The 20,533-nt window shown below is 40.0% G+C and overlaps 1 protein-coding gene across 1 annotated transcript in view; it reads right to left on the bottom strand.

Annotated features, from left to right (window-relative positions):
- Positions 1-6,236: 6,236 nt before the first annotated feature.
- ARHGEF37 (Rho guanine nucleotide exchange factor 37) overlaps positions 6,237-20,533 on the bottom strand; it is a 47,744-nt gene continuing 33,447 nt past the window's right edge. Inside the window, 4 exon segments of the mRNA XM_026696358.2 lie at positions 6,237-10,255; positions 15,108-15,194; positions 15,196-15,281; positions 19,488-19,683. Coding sequence (XP_026552143.2) covers positions 10,031-10,255; positions 15,108-15,194; positions 15,196-15,281; positions 19,488-19,683 — 594 coding nt within the window. The 3' untranslated portion in view covers positions 6,237-10,030.

Raw genomic sequence — 20,533 nt, 5'->3', positions numbered from 1 at the left:
CCTGCATTCTGGACATTGATTCTTGCAGGGATAATAATGTTGCTTGTAAGTTAGCATTGGTAACGGTCGGTTGTTTTTCTCCTGTCAGGGTCTCTTCTATAGTTTTCTGTGTTGTTGGGGAGGCTGATGCCAAAGTTGTCGTCAAGGTCTGGGTGTTCTTCCTTCCCGTTTTCAGGGCCATGGTTGTTGTGGAAGTCACCTCTAATAAGATTTGTTTTTGCAATTGGACTATGTTAAGTATATTGTCCCAGATCACCATTCGGTGTTATAGCCCCTTGAATGTGATTACAGGTCTGTTTACTAAAATTACACCACTACGTTGTTTTAATCTCTTTCTACAGCCCAATTTGTCATTTGGGCAGTTTAAATTCCAATATTATAAAATGTCATCAAATACTATATATTATTCTCTATAATAAGTTTATATACCAAAGTCAATTATACTTTACAACTACTAAATCAATACCATGTCAGGTCAAACTTATTTAAAGCTTACAAACAACTCTAAGATATCTCACTCTATATATACCTTTATCCTATATTGTGTATTGATGTTGAGAGTTCCAGTTAATCTAAATCAACCATATTTAACAGTCCTTAGAATTATTATATATTCAAGACACTCTAATCAGTTAATACTTATATCTATAAAAAGCAATTTACCTTTATACCTAAATTTATAAATATTGTAGAGAGAAAGGAAAGACTAAGAGAGAAAGGGAGAAAGAGGGTGCGGAAGGAAAAGGGTATTTTAGATTTCGAGAGGTTGCTAGACACGTGTCTGTGGAATTGGTACCAAAGGAAAACAAATCTGAGTTGAGGCTGGTGTTTCTGCCTTATAGTCTTTCTTCCTGGGCAAGCCAGAGGAGCTAAGGGAGGAAGTGCTGACTAATTTCTGTCAGCGCTCCGCGATCAGTCTTTACCAGGCTTCCATCTGTCCCTTTCGTTCTTCTTCTTTCCTCTTCTTCTTCCCTTCTGCCAGCAATTATCAGTCCACTGTCACTTAGAGTGTCCGCTCCAAATCAGTCACGTTAGAAATCAGTTTTGTAAGCAACGTTGCTAACAGGCAGAGAACCTTTCACATAAGAGTCAGCGGATTGCTATCCCACTCTCTGCGCCCCGGTCTTCCCTCCTTCGCAGCTATAATCCTTTTCTAATCTTCTGGTCTTCTCAGGAACCGGTCTCAGATGGCAGCCCCCTCACAAGCCTCTTGAATTCCCCGCAGCCTTCTTCTCTCCCCAGCAATCTCCTTCCGAACGCTCCAATCCGCACTTTCACTTTAAGTTATGAGCCTCTCCGCCCGCTTTTGTCCCCCCTTTCACTTTTCAGACCGCTTTTCTAGCCACTTGTCTCTAGCTTCCGACAACTGTTACTCACATCAAAACAGGGAGGATCAGACACCGATCTCTGTCATGGCTTTTATAGTCCTTCCTCCCTTTTTTGCTTGGATCTTTCAGGCTATCACTTTTCTCTTCGTCAGTTCAGTGACAGGCCAGACTTTGGAGCCACCATTTGCTGGCTCGTTCGCGCTGGTCTCAGAGGCTCTTCCTTCATTGCTGGGGGATTGCCTTTCCCCAAACAGCAACCTGGGAGTCCTCTATGCTGACACGAAGCTCTACGGGTTTCGTGTATCCACGAGGGATCACTCCAAATGCGAAAAGAGGTGTTTGAAAGCCACAGCTGGGCTTCTCCACCTCTGGACGTCCCTGTCCTGTCACCAGAAGTCCCTCCTGTCACCGGAAGTCCTCCTGTCACCGGAAGTGACCAGTTCCAGAGAACCAGATTCTGACCAGTTCTGGAGAACCAGTAGCAGAAATTTTGAATAGTTCCAAGAACTGGCAAATACCACCTCTGACTGGAGATTTTGCAATGTCCTTCACCTGCCAGGCCCACCAAGCCACGCCCATAGAACCGGTAGTAAAAAAAAAAAAGAATTCCACCACTGATGTGCAGAAGCCTTTTCTGGTTCCCAGCTTGGCAGAGAAAGCTCCAGAAGCAATACAATCACCTCAACACAGAGACCGGCAAGAGAGTGCAGAGCATTTTATTACAGAACATGGCCGCACTCCAAAATACCCCAGTTCTGACAAGGGATTCTTGAAGCAAAAAGGAAAGCTGTAGAAGCTGTAGAAGTTTGTGTAATTTTTATGTTGTGGATTCTTCCTGTTAAGAAAAGGGATGCTAGTAGCATAAAGGAAAAGACGTTATTCAGATGGAAAAGACAAATTCTGAGAAACATGGTATAATTACTTTCCAAGTTTTTTTAAAAAAATTATCCATCAACCATTGTTTAGTCATGATCTAATTTGAGTATTTCTATATTTAAAGGAACCCCGCCTCCTCCTTTTTTAATATACAGTATTAGTAAAAACTAATGTAAACTAAACCAGAAGAAATAATAATAATAAACAGTTCAGAAGGTGCAGAAAAATGTACAAGGGATAATAAAAAGGCAATAATGACAATAATAAATGGCTTCCAACTTTCATCACAGTGAACATATCTAATATAATTATACAATAATATAATACATTGTCCAACTCTTCTCCCTATAGCCTAACTTTTATCCATATACAAGCCATCTTTTCAATCCTAGGTCAACGGAAAGTCCATTAGGAGTCACAAAAATGTCAACCAAATAATTTATATTCCTTCTTTTTATAGTATTACATCTTCATTTATTTTTTCTCTTTCCCATAAAACTCACATTTAAAAAAATATTTTGCCAGAAAAGGTATATTTCTGTATAGAATTCATTCTAAAATGTGATTCTTTGTTGATTTTTTAAAGGTGAGAACAGCATCACAATTTACAGATACACACATGCGAGGAATAGCTTGATCTGATCAGAATTTTAGTTCAGAAAAAGAGAAATTTGAATCAACTTAACCATTTGAATCTTCTTAACAATGTTGCTTGGGCAAAAATGTTCCCTATCTTTTGCATCTCTTTAGCTGACTCTCTTGTTTTTCTCTAGGCCTATGGAAACATCTCTCAATTAGTATCAAGTTCAAGTAAATTCCCTGGCTGTTTCTTTGGAGGAAATAGAGCTTCCCAGCTGACTAACAGAGAGAGCGGCTGACAACTGCAAATATCCATGGAGCATTTCTAGCCTGAAATAAGTCTAGAGTGCTGGAAACAGAGCAATGAGAGGTTACCTATCTTAGCTCTGACCTTGGGCCTAGTAGGAGGGAATGGGACACAAGGAAGGTTCCCTGTAATGAAAGCCACATCAGATGCTAAGTGTGAAGCCAGAGATTTTCATCCGTGTCCTAACATCCATGACTTACAGAAACCAGCTGGGTCAGGCTCTATCCAAGCACTGTTCATTGGCTCCAAAATACAAACGCAACACGTTCCATTAAGACCGCCAGAGCATTCCTGACTGAAGGGTATGTCCTTGCCATGCTATTTAAAGGCATGCATGCTACCCTTTATTTGTCCATATATGTTGGTTGAAAGAGACTTGATCTTTGTACTTCACTCAGAGAAGACAAGAATTGGCTACTCAGAGGGGAAGCTTCTATCCTTGACCATATCTTTATCTTCCCTCCTATTGCCATTTTCAAACTGCTGAGAAATATACAGCATTGCACAGCTGAATTAGCATCATACTCATAGATTAAGCCACTAAAATGTACGGACTGCCATACTTTGAGTCCTAGTGCCATGCCACTTAAAATACTGTGAATTCTACTGCTGCCCTCCTAAATTATCTTCAGTCCATTCCCAACTCCCACTGTGTCTTCTCTCGGTCTTCCAGGTTGGAGTCAAGACAGCTGCTAGCTGATGAAGTAGCTTGAACTTTTCCAGATGGCTTTCCCTCTCTTTCAGCAGCCTTCTTCCAGTTGGTGCTTCAACCTACTGCTCAATACTGAAGAAGGGAAATCAAACCTAATCTGGCTGAGGAGTGACATTTTTCAAAGTCAAGATTGGCGGTTCCCTGCCTGAGAAAATAGTTCTGAAAGAGTGGGTTAGATTAGATGATTGCTAGTTTGTTCCCTGGCTTCTCATCAAAAGGTTTCCCGTCAGTCCCACTATCAGTATGATTTGTTCTTTCAAAAGCATCCGTATTTTTCCTAGCATGTAGCTTCTGATTGATCTGGTTTCCCATAACTATCTTGAGACTTGGTGGTTTAGTGAGATAATAAACCGGTGCTTGGTCTATACCACCTCAGTCCAGAGGATGGTATTTACATGGCTGCACAATTCTCACACCAAAATGAATAATCTTGTGGTAGAAAAATGCAACCAGCGGGAAGAAAATCAGACTATGCAACCACTTTCTTCCTAACATGCTGGCTTTCTGGTGTAACTGCTTTGTTTTTTTAGGGTGGAATATTCTGCCACACGCTTTCCCACTTGCAATTTATAAAATGGTATGGCCCAGACACAAATGAGCTACTCCCCCAATGTGAGCATATTCATGGCTTACACCAGGGGTTCCTAACCTGGGGTGCTCGCACCCCCTGGGGGTGCGAGACGATATTCCAGGGGGTGCGAGAAAAGTCCAGGTAAATAATAGGATATTGGCTCTATGTTGGCATTTTTATTTATTATTTATTTCAGGGGGTGCGAGGTTTGAGTGAAATGTCTTTAGGGGTGCGGGGCGAAAAAAATGTTGGGAACCACTGGCTTACACGGATGCAATTCATGGATATTTATCATTTGATCATTCTATTTACTTTGTACTTAATATTGGTACTCAAAAAGTATTAAATCCCCAAAGTGTTGACTAGACATTCTTGAATCTGTGGTTCAAAGCTTCGGAAGGGCACTAGCTTGGGGATGACTGCTTATGTAGCCCTAGGTAGAGACCAAGCCAACTTCAACTGAAACATGTAATGTGGTGTGACAGTAGAAAAAGCAGGTGTGTGTGTGTGCGCGCGCGCATGTGCAAACAGATGCATGCAAGAAATCTGAATGCAAATGGTCCGTAATGACAAATGGACACAATAACTTAAACCCTTTCTTAGCTGCCCTTGTACTGAAACAAATATGAGATTCTGGTGTCACTTACACTTTGGCAGATCTGCCGTTGCCTGCTGCAGGCCTCAGAATTGCACATGCCTATCAAACCATGGCCCAAGTATCTTTTTGACATTGGAAGCAGTAGACTTATCCTTGAAACTGGCATATAATATCAAGTATGTCACAAATGGCAACTCATCATTCAGGTTGACAGTTGATATGGTCAGACTGTCCTCCTAGATTGGCATTTGCATCTCAAAAGGGAACTCGACCCTTCCTTATTATGATACTGTCTAAAGGCAGCTCAGGACAATCCATTTCTGATATGTAGATCCAGCATGGTCTATGCAGTGAAACACAATTTTGGCAGATACAGTATATGGCCTTTGGTGATGAAATTCCCTACAGGTGGAAGAGAATGGGGTATGCAACCAACTCTACACTCACCTGTGCCTAATCATCTTTATGTGAAAATACCCACATATGCACTTTCTGTGCTTCCCAACCCTCCCACCTCACCCGTCCCAAAATACTAGTTTCTCTGCCACTATCCTGAAACTTGGTACCACAACTCCAAGAGCCATGCTATCTGAGGATGATGGGAACTAGATAAGATGATATGAGAAAATGAAAAAAGAGAAGATGAGATGAAGGGAAGGGAAGAGGGGAGAAAAGAAGAGAAGAGTTATTGTCACTTTTCTCTGTACATCATGGCACACATTAAAATAAAATTCTGATGCCCACTCTCAAAGGAATACACATACACACACATCCATTACATGTGCATACACACATACATACACTGTAGAAGTACAGAGAGAGAGAGAGAGAGAGAGAGAGAGAAACACACACAGTGTCTGTCTGTCTGTCTGTCTGTCTGTCTGTCTGTCTCTCTCTCTGTGTGTGTGAATGAACTGTAGTCCAATTCATGTAGAGGGCATGAAATCGTGAAAGGTATGATTGTATCTTCAGTCTTCCAGTGTAAACAAGTAAGATACCATTGCCAACTGTTCAAACTATTCTGAAAACAATGTACTAGAACGATTCGTCATAAAGTCCAGCATTGGGAAACAAGACAGTAAATATTAACTGTTGCTTAAGGTAAAGGGATAGATTGCCACTTCCAATCTTGCCTGGTATGCTTAAGAGACAAATGGGGGAAGTAAGCCACCTGGTGGTAAATGAGCTGCATAACAACGAAAAGTAAGAAGACACATATTCAGACAAGAAACATGCATTGACATCTGAACAGTTTGAAAAGCATATTTAAGCCGAGAATCAATACTGTTTGTTTATTTCTTTCACAGTCAATGGAATGCAAATACACCATGGTTATAAATATAACGAGCCTGAAATAGGAATTTCTGGTCTCATTCTTTTTGATGTTCAATTTTTGGACCCTAAGACAAGTTCACAGCAGTTCAGACAATTGGTTTTGGTAGTAAATGAATCTAGCAATACCGTAGGAAGTTTCCACCAATTATAAGATGTGTGCAAGGCCATTTCTCACCCGTGTAAGCACATCAACTCTAATGTACAAGTTATATTGCCACAATAATTCAGGTTATTAACTCTAAAGTTGAGAATTGGCCCAAACAACCTTACTTGTTGCATAGTTGACAAACAAAGCAGCAGCTATTTAGAAAATTTAAATACTACAGTTTTTAAAAAAAAAAAAAAACAAGGAAAGGGGATTTGGGGTTACAAGATCTTTTCTTGGCCTTTATACTACAAACCTCTCACATTACGAAGCGTCTACTGCATCTGCATTGGGATGTACAACGACAAAATCCAGCGATGTGTTAAGTCAGTTAAAACATAATGTTACCCATTCATTTTATTCTCCATCTCACATAAAACGTATGTCAAAGAGCAAACCCATGCATTTTTCAGGAGCTACACTTGAAGAGATCTAGTTACATTTTGAAACACTGCAAGCTGTCTTATCCGTCGCACCCAGAAGCATTAAAACTTGAATATTTCACATCATCCTGAGCCTTCAGATCAGTTTATGAGCTGATTCCAAAAGTAGTTTGATGTGATTACAGGTACATGGATATGGGAGGATAAGCATAGTCTCTGATGGAGGGCAGTGAAAAATTGCACTATGCCTCAAGTTAATCTCACAGACGCAACTCCCCTTTATTGTACATTCTGATTTCACTGGAGATCAATCCCTGGAGCTGCAATTCTTCCCCTTATTTTTAGTGTATAGTTTTTGAAGGGGGGGGAATATTTTAATCAGAAAGTATTCATTGATAATAAGTTTGTATATATTAATTAGGGCATGTCCAATTTTTCAACTTTCAATTTCCAAACATTAGGAGTGCTCAATGGTTGTGACGTGCCTTGGGGATTTTAAAGATATTTTCATTACTTTAATATAATTTAGATGCGCTCGGTAAATAACCACATCAATATCATCACTTTTCAGGCCAGCAATTCCCCAGCAAACAATTCAGACCAGCAATTCCCCAGTACCATCAAAGAAGAACATTAGTCTGTGTGCATTGAGCCAGGTGGAAGATATCTTTATCATTTCACTCCAGAGAAAGGCTCAAAAACAGGAAAACCTGCTCAAGCGATTGCAGATAATCTGGTGTATGTCATGAAGAAGAAAGGCGTTGACAAAAGCTTGAAGGCCATTGGAGGAGATTCTACAAATGTTCATACTGGCTGTGAAGGTGGTGCCATGCACTGGGTCAGAGGTCAAGCCAGAGCATCCACTCTGCTGGAGCTGATTGACTGGTCTGAAGGGGTACATGAGCCACCTTTGATGGGCAAACTGTCTACAGTGGAAATAAATAAGTCCATTGACAAATGCATGCAAGTATCACAGTGGCCCTTTCATGCTCAATCAGTAGAGAGAGATGTGAAAAAGGTCACAGAGGCAGCAAGCGGATCGTATAAACATGAGGAAATGAGGGTTATATCAGAGGCCAAGAAGCAGGTTGGTGGCTGATGTTGAAGAACAAATCAACACAGGACTTGATGAAACTCGCTTAAGCATTTTTGTAACTCAGACAATTGCTTTCTGATGTTATGATTGCATAGATTATTTTTTGCTTAGCAAGATAAGATTCAAGCAGAATTTTTTTTTTATTTTTGTAGCAAAAGGTATAATTTTGAGAAAATAAAGGTAACAGTATTTGTGGGGTATATGATCAGATATGGATTTAGCATATCAAGCTAAACATTGTGCAATTGCAAAAATAACCGCAGATTTGAACTCTTGGTGTAAAAACACATAGTTTTTGAATCTCTCACTGAAAAAAAATTGCAAAAATTAATTTTCACCCCATAAAATGATATGCCCTACAGTGTATACCATCTTTTTCATTATCTTTAGAAGGGCCTCAGATTATTTTTGATATGCAAATTTTCTTCCTTTTTTTTGGAGAAAAGACAAACCATATTGTTTATGCATACAAATGTAGTTTTCTGTGTACTTATCAATTTAATTTTTTCACAATTGTAGCAATATTTTGCCACTCCATATTTCTAACTGAAAGTTGGTAACAACCACTTCATGCCAAAACATAATCTTTCCATTTTTCTTTGCTCTCCAATATTATTTTAGTTGAACATGCTTCCAAATTTTTCATAATACATGTTAGAGCAATGCTGAATATTTCACATGCTAGAATCTCCACTAATCAGATATACTGTCTTCTAGTGTTTGCTATCCATTACTAGACTGATACAGCAATAGCTTATATTACCCCATAATTTACGGTACTCTTTGGGCAGTTTACAAGGTAGAAACATTATTTGCATATTGCCCCCAACAATCTGAGTCCTCATTTTACTGACCTTGCAAGGCTGAGTCAACCTTTAGCCCCATCAGGATCGAACTCCAGGCTGTGGACAGAGTTTGCCTGCAATATTGCACTTTAAGCACTATGGCACTAGGACTCATTCTCTTCAATAATGAGAATAGGCATTGCATCACCTCAATGAAGGCCACTTAAAGCAAATATTTATTTTATATTTTTGTACTACCATTTTTGTAGGAACTAAATATGGCTTACATAGCACTGTCCTTATTTTTCCCGATAGTGTAAATCCTGTGAGCTGGATACAAGAGAGTAACTGGCTGAAAATCAGCCACTGAATTTCCATGGTTGAGAGTAGATTCAAAACCAGTTTCTCCTTGTTCTCAGTCCAACACTTTAGCCACCTCAGCCATTTTGTTCAGATTATTAATATATTACTGAAGAGAACAACTGGGTTTACTGTAGTAATCTGGTAGCTGTACCATAGACCATTGGAAAATGCTGAGCTGGTTCTTTTAACTGTTTCTTCATCAAAAGGACATTATATCAGTGAAAGAAGAATGGGGTTTCAACTAGCCTCTGGCTCAGAAGTTCTTTGTCGTGATGAGTTGCTAACTGATTGAGATGAGTATTCTGGAATGAGTTAGGAAAAGCCGCATTCCCCTTTTAAACCCTTATTGCACTAAGCACAGTTACACTTAGGTGTCCTACAGAAATCTTTGGTTTGAGACCATGCATTGATCAAATACAGATAGTCCTCATTTAGTGACTGTCTCATTTAGCAACAATTCATAATTACGACGGCAATATAAAAGTAGCTTTGCAACATTTACAGGTTTGTAAAGCAAAAGAAAGCTGAAATAAGGTTGTAAGCACAGTTGTGGGTTCCCTTAGCAACCACTTCGCTTAATGACTGAGTTGTGGGTCCCAAATGAGATCACTGAATGAGGACTATTTGTAATGCCAATGGTGCAGAAATTATTCTAGATTACTACAAGAACCCTTATTTTCCAATATTTGGAAAATCCCTTGTTAGCCTTAGATCAAGAAATACTATCACAATTATAAGTAGCTTATGAATCTAGGTTCCTTCATATATTTTTTTCAATAAATATGGCACAAATTCATTCTGAATTTCTGAAACTGAAACTCACAATATCCCAGAGGCCTCCTGGCCTCATTATCAGCCTCTTTGTCCATTGAATGTCATGAAAGAAAGGGGAAAGAGAGAGGCAATGAAAATAGAGCTGCGTTCTAGACCAAGCATCTCTTAACAGTGGCATTTACTGAGCCGGAAAGGGCCAAATGGGCGAAACCCATCCAGGTGGTTGTGGGGGTAACACAACCAGGTAGTTGGAAGGCACGTAGCCCTTCTGTCCATTCACTTCCACTAAGAACCATTCCTTGCTTCCCTTTTTATCATGGGGTTCCAGCACAGTCACTGATTGGCCTGCTTGCAGACTGACTTCCTGGTTACTCCTGGCTGTGAAGGGATAAGCAGCTCTTACCTAAGAAAAACGGAAATGCAGTTATAATACCGGATATGATTTTGATCATTACAATACAGGATAAGATACTGCAGAAAGTTAACAATGATCCCCTCCTAGAAGAATCAAATATTTTGAGGAATATTTTTAAAAAGCAGGATAAAATATTTTCCCTAAAAGAGAAATAAAAAAATCTTAAGGAAGACAGAAACTCAGAACCCCAGCTCCCTGCCCTCAAGCAGTTACTAAGTTGAGGCCATCTTTTAGAAATGCAGATTTGGTAATCCATTACTCCCTGCAGTAAGGTCTGAACAAAGGTAGGGTTAGCCCTCAGCCACAATAGGAATTGCCCAACAAGGCCCTTCATTGCATCAGCCCAAACTTCAACCAAACTTAGCTCAGGCAAACTCCTAGGATTTGTACATGGCCCCATGGGAGTCTGACAACAGCCAATAGAATACATATTCTGGAACAGGAAGCTCAAGTACAAAGCCCAAGAGAGGGTTTAAATACCCACTCTCAACTCCATGTGGTCAGCTGTACCAGAGCTACACACACGTGGTTCTGCTTCATCAATAAATTGACCCTCTTTCCAATCAGCCTCCAGCCTCCATTTTGTCTCCAGTGCCTTTCTCCCAGCTTGGAACTGGACCTGGATATTTCTTCTAACAATATCAAAAAATTAAATAAACATGTCCAGCTCAGTCCTATCCAGATGGGCAAATCAACTTTCTGGGGTGCCTTTCTGCAAATATCTTGAAGAAGTAGAAATTAATTCTGAAATTTATGGCAAGTAGCTATGCCCAGAGACAGAGCAGGTGTCTAAATTTATGGAGTTATACAGGATACAGATGAGCTCCCGGACCAAAGAAATGAGAATGTTTGATTGTCAATTGCCAGCCTGCAGAAAGTGGTAAGTTTGAAGCTGGTAAGGCAGAAATCTCTCATTTTTACACCAGAGAAAGCCATATTATAAACAAGAGAGAAGAAGCAGAATCTTTAAGCCAAGAGAAAAATAGTGAAACAAAAAGGGGAGAGAAAGAGCCAGGATTTAAACCTTGAGGCTAACATATATAAAGAGCCCAGTTCCTCCTGGGTGTTCGATGAATTTTCTTGCCTGTATGGCTTCCTAATGCTCTGCAGTATGTGGACTTATGTAACCTTGTTGAATTTGCGTGGTGAATGCTAAGCAGAAAGAGGCATGAATGAAAATAAAATAAATGGAAATAGTGACAGGCATATAGAACTGTGAATTATTCAGCTCAGTTCTGGGCACAAGGCAAGCTCACAGCAAACCTAAAGTAAATGTCCAGAGTGTTTTGAGCCTTGAAATGCAGTTTGCAGTGGTCTTCTCGCACCATCCCAGGAGAAAGGGCAACACAAATCTCTCGTCCCCGCTAAAGAAGTCTTTCCAGATCCAGACAATACAAAGAAAGATCTTCAGGGTGGAAGATCTAGCTTGGTTCTGCCCACATTCCCTTTGGGAACTTTCAGATTGGGCGTGGCCCATATTGGAAGGCACAAGTCTGGGAGGCTGGTGGGAAAAAGGGAAGGGAAATCTGGGACTCTGAGATTTTTCCTAGGACTGCACCCAAAATGTGTTTTGCTAATGAGGGACACTTTCTATGTCGCATGGCATTGAATAAGAAGAAAGAGGAAATTGGCATTCCCCCAGGCTAGCAGAAATACTACGGAACAAGGTGCAGATTCAGGAGATAATCCGGCTTTGGTTATACTTCGTCTGTTTCAGGAAACTATGGAATTTGGTTTCAGACAAAGAATTGGGAACCGAGTGAACTGTTATTTTGAGTTCTTTTGCTTAACAATGCATCTCTGGTAACTGCACTTTTCCTCCTTGTCTTCCTGATGTTGTCTTCATCTTATCCTCAGCTGGGCTGCAGGGAAGAGCCAAGATCTGCCTTCAGCAGAGTCCTTTGTCTGTGCTACTCCTGACTGGTACTTTCCGGGCCTTATCCAGATTCCTTATTAGCATGGCTTTATTGCTCTTCTAAAGAATATTTCACCTGCTGTTCTTGAGGAAAAGCCCTCGGTCTGTGCTGTGAAGATCGATTTAAATGGGGAAGGAAAGCCAGATACTACATATTATTCAGTGTTGTGGGTTCTGTCCCCATTGGGTGCCTTACAGGTTTTCTGTTGCTTTTACCAGTAAAGAGTTTCATATTGCTGCATCATTTACTATTATCACTTTGGGAAGTGGGTGAAAAACAATTTTGTTCACTCTTTTGAATTCAGCGGCGTTAGAGGACGATATTATGCACAGACCAATCTCACTTTCATGCTTAGGGCTGCCTACTAACTTCATCTTGGTGCTGCTAATCACAACATTAGAAGCTGGATTTCTTGCTCATGCGTGGCCCCTTTGGCTGCTCATTCTCCTGCTCTACCCTGTGTTCCACTTCTGGGCTTCTTGCCTGTTAAATGGTCTATTTGTAATGATGGACTTAGTACTTTATCGGAAGACCCCTAGACTAAAATTCAAAAGCAGCTGATCTGAGGAGGGACATTCATAAGGTGGGAGTGAGCTTCTCCCAATACAATAGGTTTAACTTTTAGGAAAAGAACCTTATTCTGATGACTCATTACTGTTACAAAATTGTAAAATCGTCTCCTTCACTGCTCAATGTTCCCAGAACCGGTGTCCTGAAGATGCAGTTCCTACAGCAGTTTCTGCAATGCACTATCATTATTTATGATGTCTGAGGGAGTGCCAATTTGCCTACAAATACTCTAGCTTTAATAGCACTAGCTGCCAGGATGACTACTATTGCTCTAGGCTCATATGCATGGACCAATTATAGTAGTATAATGGCAGAAGTCCACTGCAGTAAGTGTGTTCTCCATGGAGGTTGCTAGTGCACAGATTGCTGAGCTGTTCTGAAAGTTCTTGGATCTCATCTTGGCATCTTGTGGCTGGTACTGGAATTCTTGATAGTCTTGGATGACTTTGATCTTCATACATTGGAAAAGGTGTAGCTCTTTTTCTCATGGTCTTAATGGCTAACATCGACTACATCACATGTAGTTGCATCCCTAACTTTTGTGAGAGGACACAAGCTAGATCTGCTCTTTATTTTGGAGCAGATGAGATGTGATCTGAAGATGGAAAGTATAAGTATCTGTTCTTTGGGACGCTTGGATCTCAAATATGGAGGGTTGGTTAAAGCCATCCATCCCATCCCACAAGGCAAGAGGGCATTTAGGGCTGTACCCCACAATTTGGCAGACTGTTACATCTCAGTGTAGCCAATCCTTAAAACACAGAGGTGGCAAGAGATGATGGGATTACTCCCATGAGGCTTTCCCACAATTATTGATTCAAGGAGTTTCTTAATTTACTAGAGAACTAATATAAGTGGAGTGATGGAAAAAGCAATAAAGGTATAAAACCAGAAGCAGATAACACCAAACATTAATGAAAGTTCATGTTTCAGCCTACACAATGATGATAAAAATTGCAATGTGGCAGTTCTCTGCACTTATTTCATCTGCAGATTCATGTTTGTGCTAAATTATAATATTTTAGGAAACAATGAACAGGACAAAGTGACTGCACATATACTGGATGAATCTGCAGATTTCTGGAAAATAATTTCACTTGATAAGACTTTCTGTAATTTGAATTTTGCCAACTGTGATTTGAATTCAGGTCCTTCTTTGCTCTTTCAAATAGCTAGGCAGGACATAGATAGCTGGATCCAGGAAGTGTTCAATGTTTCTCCAAGGAAGAAAGTACTGCCACCTTATTTTGAAAGAAGCAGTTGACATTCCTGGGTCTGGCTATATTTAATCAATTTTGCCTGGGGTTCAATGTCCTTGTTTTAAAGAATATAGTTGAAAGATATTAGGGAATCAGAGGAACATCATACAAAAGAGGAAAGAAGTTTTCTAAATCTTTTCCAGTTCCAGATTCTAGTTATGAGACAGAAATGGTATTAGTCATGGTGGTGAATAGTTTTCATTCGGAGTTCACACAGACTAAACTTTTCAGGGTCCTATTAGAGCTTTGACTTTTAGCTCCTATACAAGCAGCAAATGAATGCCCAATTCTAGCTGAGGTGCCTCTTGTGATCTTATGTATTGTTAGACGTAATCATATAAACTAATCCTTCATGTGGCCGCTACTTCTTATCTATCTTGAGGGGCTGCCTTGAGGGGCTGCCACAGGGAGGAAGGGGTCAAGCTATTTTCTAAAGCATCTGTAGGCCAGAGAAGGAATAATAGATGGAAACTGAACAAGGAGAGATTTAACCTGGAAATAAGGAGAAACTTTCTGACAGTGAGAACAATCAACCAGTGGAACAGCTTGCCCTCGGAAGTTGTGGGAGCGTCATCACTTGAAACTTTCAAGAAGAGAATGGACTGCCATTTGTCAGAAATGGTGTAGGGTCTCCTGCTTGGGTGGGGGGTTGGGCTACATGACCTAGAACTCCTAGAACCTTCCAACTCTGATTATCTGTTATCTGTTACCTTTGTTTTGATTTTCATTGCTCGTTACATGTATATTTTTTATTTGACCAACACCTTGCCAGTTCTCAAATTTTACCCACTCTCATGTTTCACTTTATAAATGTCTCAAGGGTGAGTCAACGTCCGGGCTATTCCATATTTAAATCCATCTGAGATCCTGTTTCTAACAAACTACCTGGAGAAAAAAATATCACTTGAGAGGTATGCCCAATTTTGAAATGGCCCTGTTAAAATATAAATCAGCATAGCAGGACAGGGAATGCCATCATCTGCCAGTCTCCAGTCATAAATTCACTGCATGTACACAACCCGTACTATTGTCCTTGAAAATCAAAGCAAAAAGACAGACAGATAGGAGTGGCTGAAAAACTGCCACTTTACTCACCTGTAAAACTGGAGTGTTGAAGTATGCTGGGGGATTGGGAGTTTGAGGAAAGTTACAAGTAGGATATGTTTTCCCAGTAGTATCATCCCTGGGGCAACGTTGTTGTCCTGGGCCTTGAGTTAGGGACGTAATGGTACTGTTGGAGCTTTCCAGGTGAAACGTAGCCTCTTGGACCTGCAAGATACACAAGACAGGTAGGGTCAGCTAGCAGATGGCCCTACTGCAACTCCAATGAAAGCGGCATGAACTTGACATAGTTGGAAAATAATGGTGTAGAAAGTAACAATTGATATAAAAAGGAATGGGCAAAAAGGCAGCATTTACTGTAGGAAAGAAGAGAGGATGTGTGGGATGTACTAATGAAAGGATGTGATTTTTACAAGAGTTTTTGGCAGGATGTAATCTGTCCTATTTTAAAATCAAGGCCAGGAGGAGCTATTTCTGAATACATTAAAATTTTATATTCATATAAAAATCCTAACGTTACAGCAACAAATGGCTAAACTTTTAACTATGGCTATAAAATAAAGTTTTTTACTGATTTATTAATGTATGTGTTTTAAAATGCTTAGTATAATATTTATCAACTTATTTATCTCAAAGCGTTTTATTTTATACTAACCCTTTTTATTATACTGTATCTGTACTTTCTAGGCGCCACAGTGGCGCAATGATTAGAATGCAGTACTGCAGGCTACTTCTGCTGACTGCCGGCTGCCTGCAATTCGGCAGATCGAATCTCACCAGGCTAGAGGTTGACTCAGCCTTCCATCCTCCTGAGGTCAGTAAAGTGAGGACCCAGATTGTTGGGGGCCATATGCTGACTCTGTAAACCATTAGAGAGGGTGGGAAAGCACTGTGAAGTGGTATACAAGTTTAAGTGCTATTGCTTTCTTTATGTCTTTCAACTTAATAATAGCCCTTAGCAATAGCAGTAGCACTTAGTCTTGTATACCACTTCACAGTGCTTTACAGACCTCTCTAAGCAATTCACAAAGTGAGCATATTGCTTCCAACAACCTGAGTCCTCATTTTACCAACCTCTGAATGATGGAAGGCTGAGTCAACCTTGAGCTACTCAGAATCGAACTGCTGGCAGTTGGCAGAAGTAGCCCGCAATACTGCATTCTAACCACTGCACCACCATGGCTTTTGAACTATAATATTTTGGTTACGTTATGCTATGTTACATTATGTTATTATTACACTGTGTTATTGTTACTTTATGTTATTTTTACATTATGTTATGTGATAGAAAGGGAACAAGATGAGTGGGAAAGATGACCAAAATTAGCACAAATATGATGAATGGAGACAAGAAGGGGAGATATGAAGCTATAAAATTAGAATAAGGCCTGGAAAAAAAATACACTGCAGGGAAAATATAAAGGAAGGGGTGTTTAATACAGGGAAAGAAAGGACAAGAAAAAGAGAGGAAAGGAACGGGTTGCAATATGAAAGCAGAGAGAGGTAGAAAAGTCAGTATAAAAGAAAGGGAGAGAGGAAAGAAAGGACAATTTGGACTCGTGCTCCTACTTTAGGCAAAGTTCAGTCATGCGACAGGCAACTTTATAGTTCAGTTACTGATCTTATGGCTGCTGAAAAGAATTCTCTTCATTCACTCTTCTCTGTAGCTACTCCCCACCTCCTGCTGTTTGGACAATGGCCATTTCTCATTTCTGCCTAATAGGACTACAATACAATTGTTGCAGTGAGGCACCTCTCCTAGGCAATGAAGCAATTATCTAATCCATGCAAAATCTGGTAGGGGAATTTAAAACTCCTGGGATACTTGAGTCTAACTATTGGGCAATGGCTCTAGTTTTTCACCTGACATTTGATTTTCACTGTTCAGAGAGCAAGTAATTCTCTCTTTCATTACAATCATTTAGCAAATATACAAAGATATATATATATATATATATATATATATATATATATATATTTCCTACCACCCACTTGCTCAGACAAATCAGAGAAAACTGTCCCAAGGGGTGGGGGGAATCTACTTCTCATTAATAAAATGCAACTGGCTAGGAATTATATTCTCAATGGGAATAAATAAAATGTGACTGGCTAAAATAATCTATCTGAATCAAATTAAAAGTCCATTTAACCCAATATCCTGGTTTCCACAGTGGTCAATTCTTGATTGCTAAGAAGCTCAGTGACTAGTATTTCAATTCACTCAAATATTGAAAGGCATATAAAATGAACAGCTCAGTGGTAAGCACTCTCCATTAAACTAGAATGACAAAACACTGGATGTGTCTTAATCTCTTTTTTAAATATGAATAGTTTTACAACACAAATAAAAACTATACTGAAAAGTTTAAAAAATCTGCCAAAGGAAGGATTTCAAATTCCATTTTTCCTTCCACATTAGCTAATCAGATTATCAGATCACATGTTACAGAAATAATAGCACTCTATAATAATCTTCCTCAAATTGCTGAACTCCAGATCTGATGGACTATAATTCCCCTGATAACCAGCCAGAGATTTGGGAGTTGTAATCCAACACATCTGGAGCCCACCAGATTAGGCTCAATGAAATCTTCTGTGGTTATGGTTTAAGCTTCTTATCTGATGCAGTAGGGATGCAAGAGATATCAGACACAGATTTATTTTACATCAAAAGGCTGCACTTCATCAAAGGCCGTTCTGTAGCCAGATCAATTTACCTACCCCTTTTTTCCTGCTAAAAAAGTTCTCAGCGCCAGTGTTTATTTTGTGAAATAGTCCTTTTCTGATCATTTGAATTTATAGGTGCACCCTTCCTCGATACCAGTCTCCATAGCTTAAGGATTTGTTGCAATTAAAACGTATATAATTCAAAAAATATAAACCAGGTAGGTAGACTAGATTGTATATGAAAAGCATATATCACAATACAGCTGTATTGTACAGCCATCATGGGATTTTGATGCATAAGCCGAATACAAAAATATTCAGACTATAAACAAATTCCTTCAACTTGAGTTTTACTTTTACTGATTTCAGGGGCATAGCCACATACATACAGTCATGTGAAAAAGAAAATGCATCCTCTTTGTGCTCTATGGTTTTACGTATCAGGACATAGTAAAAACCATCTGATCCTTAGCAGTTTTTAAAAGTAGGTAAATCCAGATGAACAACAACACATGACATATACCATGATATCATTTATTGTATAAGCCCTGAGGATTCCTGATAATCTCCCATCTAAATATTACAGATCCTACTTAGGTTTTTGAGATAAATATTTCAAAGAACCATGTTTTTTTTTTAAAGGCAAGTAAGAAGGAAAAAAAAACATTTCTTTTCAAATTTCACAAAACAAAACAATGTACGACATTCATACAGACCGGGTTTAGATGGATCAGACCATCCCAATTTACCACTCTTAGTAACAAAGAAAAGGGGTCCTTGGTGCTCCCTGAGCTGGCTTGTTTTCTTGTAGAGGCTTAATTATGCAAACTAGCTAACATAATCAGCACTGATGATGATCACCTAGTTTAGGTAATGAAACATCTGCAAAGAAACCACCAAGCTCAGGAAGCACCAAGGATCCAGGGATGGGATTAAAAAAATATTTACTACCAATTCTGTGGGCGTGGCTTGGTGTGCGTAGTGTGACTTGGTGGGTGTGGCTTGGTGGACATGGGAGGGGAAGGATACTGTAAAATTTCCATTCCCACCAGTGATGGTATGCTACCGGTTCGGCCCGGTTCAGCCAAGCAGCAGCGATGAGCAGAGAATACCAAACCAGTTCTCTCTGCCGCTTTCCTGTTGGGCCCACCCACTTGCCCAGGCTCCCATACTCACATTTATCTTCTGCTTTTGAAGCGCAGCTGCTTTGTGCGGCACAGAATAGTGCTGCGCGGCAGCTGCTAAAGCAACCGGGAGAGTTCAAGCTTGTAGGAGGTGAGTTGAAACGCCTCTGCACCTGCACAAAGTGCCTGTTTGGCATGTGCGTGCATGCACGCAAAGCACGCCCACCAAGCCACGCCCACCAAACCGGTGCTAAAAGTTTTTGAATCCCACCACTGATTCCCAGCCCACTCAAGGGGAAGGTTACTGTAAAATCTCCATTCCTCCCCCCAACCCCACTAACCTGCTTTCCAGCTACGTTCTCCTATGCAGGGCAAGAAAAGAAAACCCAGCCGATCATCTGGGACTTGGGAGGCAGAGAATAGATGGGGGTGGGGCCAGTCAGAGGTGGTATTTGCCGATTCTCCGAACTACTCAAAATTTCAGCTATCAGTTCTCCAGAACTGGTCAGAACCTGCTGAATACCACCTCTGCAAGGATCCCTCATATCAGCCCTGAACTACAAATATTCTCCTTTATCGATACGAAGAAAAGGGTTTGGGGTGGTTGCAACATTAACAGTACCTCCTGAATCAACCAGCCATCGGTTTGTGTTGCCCTTGGTGTCCATGCCATGCAAAAAAGCCACTATCTGCCCTCTCTGCAGAGTCAAGTCCATGTCTTTGCAGCCCCCGGTATCCCTTGTCACCTGGTACAACTTATCTGGGCCATGTTTGTTCAGAAGCAAAAGGACCTTCTTCTCCTCTGCAGAGGTAAGAGGCTATTGAAAAGGTAGAAGGAGAAATGAGTCAGAAAAATATCCCCGTTGAAGAAATATGCTGCTGTGTTTTATGCACTTATGCATGAATCATAATGAAACAAAGTGCTAATGCAGCTAACCAAAAATATCCTAGAACAAGGTGTGACAAATCCTGAAAGTCAAACATATTTTGCACGCTCAGTTTCAGAAAACAAGGAAAAGGGGCAATTCGGCAAAGGAGGCAGAGTAGGACTGCAAGAAATTGGGCACTGGGAAAAGGAGAGGGAAAATTATTTTCATCTGCTTCTAATACTACCAGTTCTATTTCTTCTACAGGGCCAAGAGCAATACATTTGCTCGAGACCGCTACTGCTGAATCTCCCTGCTACAGCCTTTCAAACAATCATACTCAACTACTCTGAAAATTGTCAGTAGGCTAAATAAAACATGCCTAAATTAAATTTTAAAAAATGCAAAGCATAATAATAGTCTACTTGTTACCCTTCCATTGCTGGGAATGCAAATATCTAGAATCCATCCAGATGTTTTATGTGTACAATTTTCAAATTATAAAGTTTAAGCAACATGGCCAGTAATTTCTTTAATGGCAAGTCAATTAATGGTACTGCAAAATCAACTGACTAAGATTATCTGCTTTATCCTTCCTAATGCTTCTACTGGCCCTGAGATTGTTTTGGGATGGCTAGTAACTAAATTTGTTTAGTCAGAAGTCATTACAAAACCATCCATTGGCCTACTACAATTTATACTAAAACCATCATCCGCTGCAGAAATAAACATCTATATACACTACGGCATGTATGGGTCAGTGACTCAAGATCTTAAAAGGGTTCATACACTTTTCTCCTAA

Source organism: Pseudonaja textilis, chromosome 2 (genome assembly GCF_049901715.1).
Source record: "Pseudonaja textilis isolate UNSWEBS1 chromosome 2, rPseTex1.2, whole genome shotgun sequence".
Classification (NCBI taxonomy): Eukaryota; Metazoa; Chordata; class Lepidosauria; order Squamata; family Elapidae; genus Pseudonaja; species Pseudonaja textilis.
Note: the sequence above shows the minus strand (reverse complement) of the source record. Positions and strands in the feature narration are given on the sequence as shown.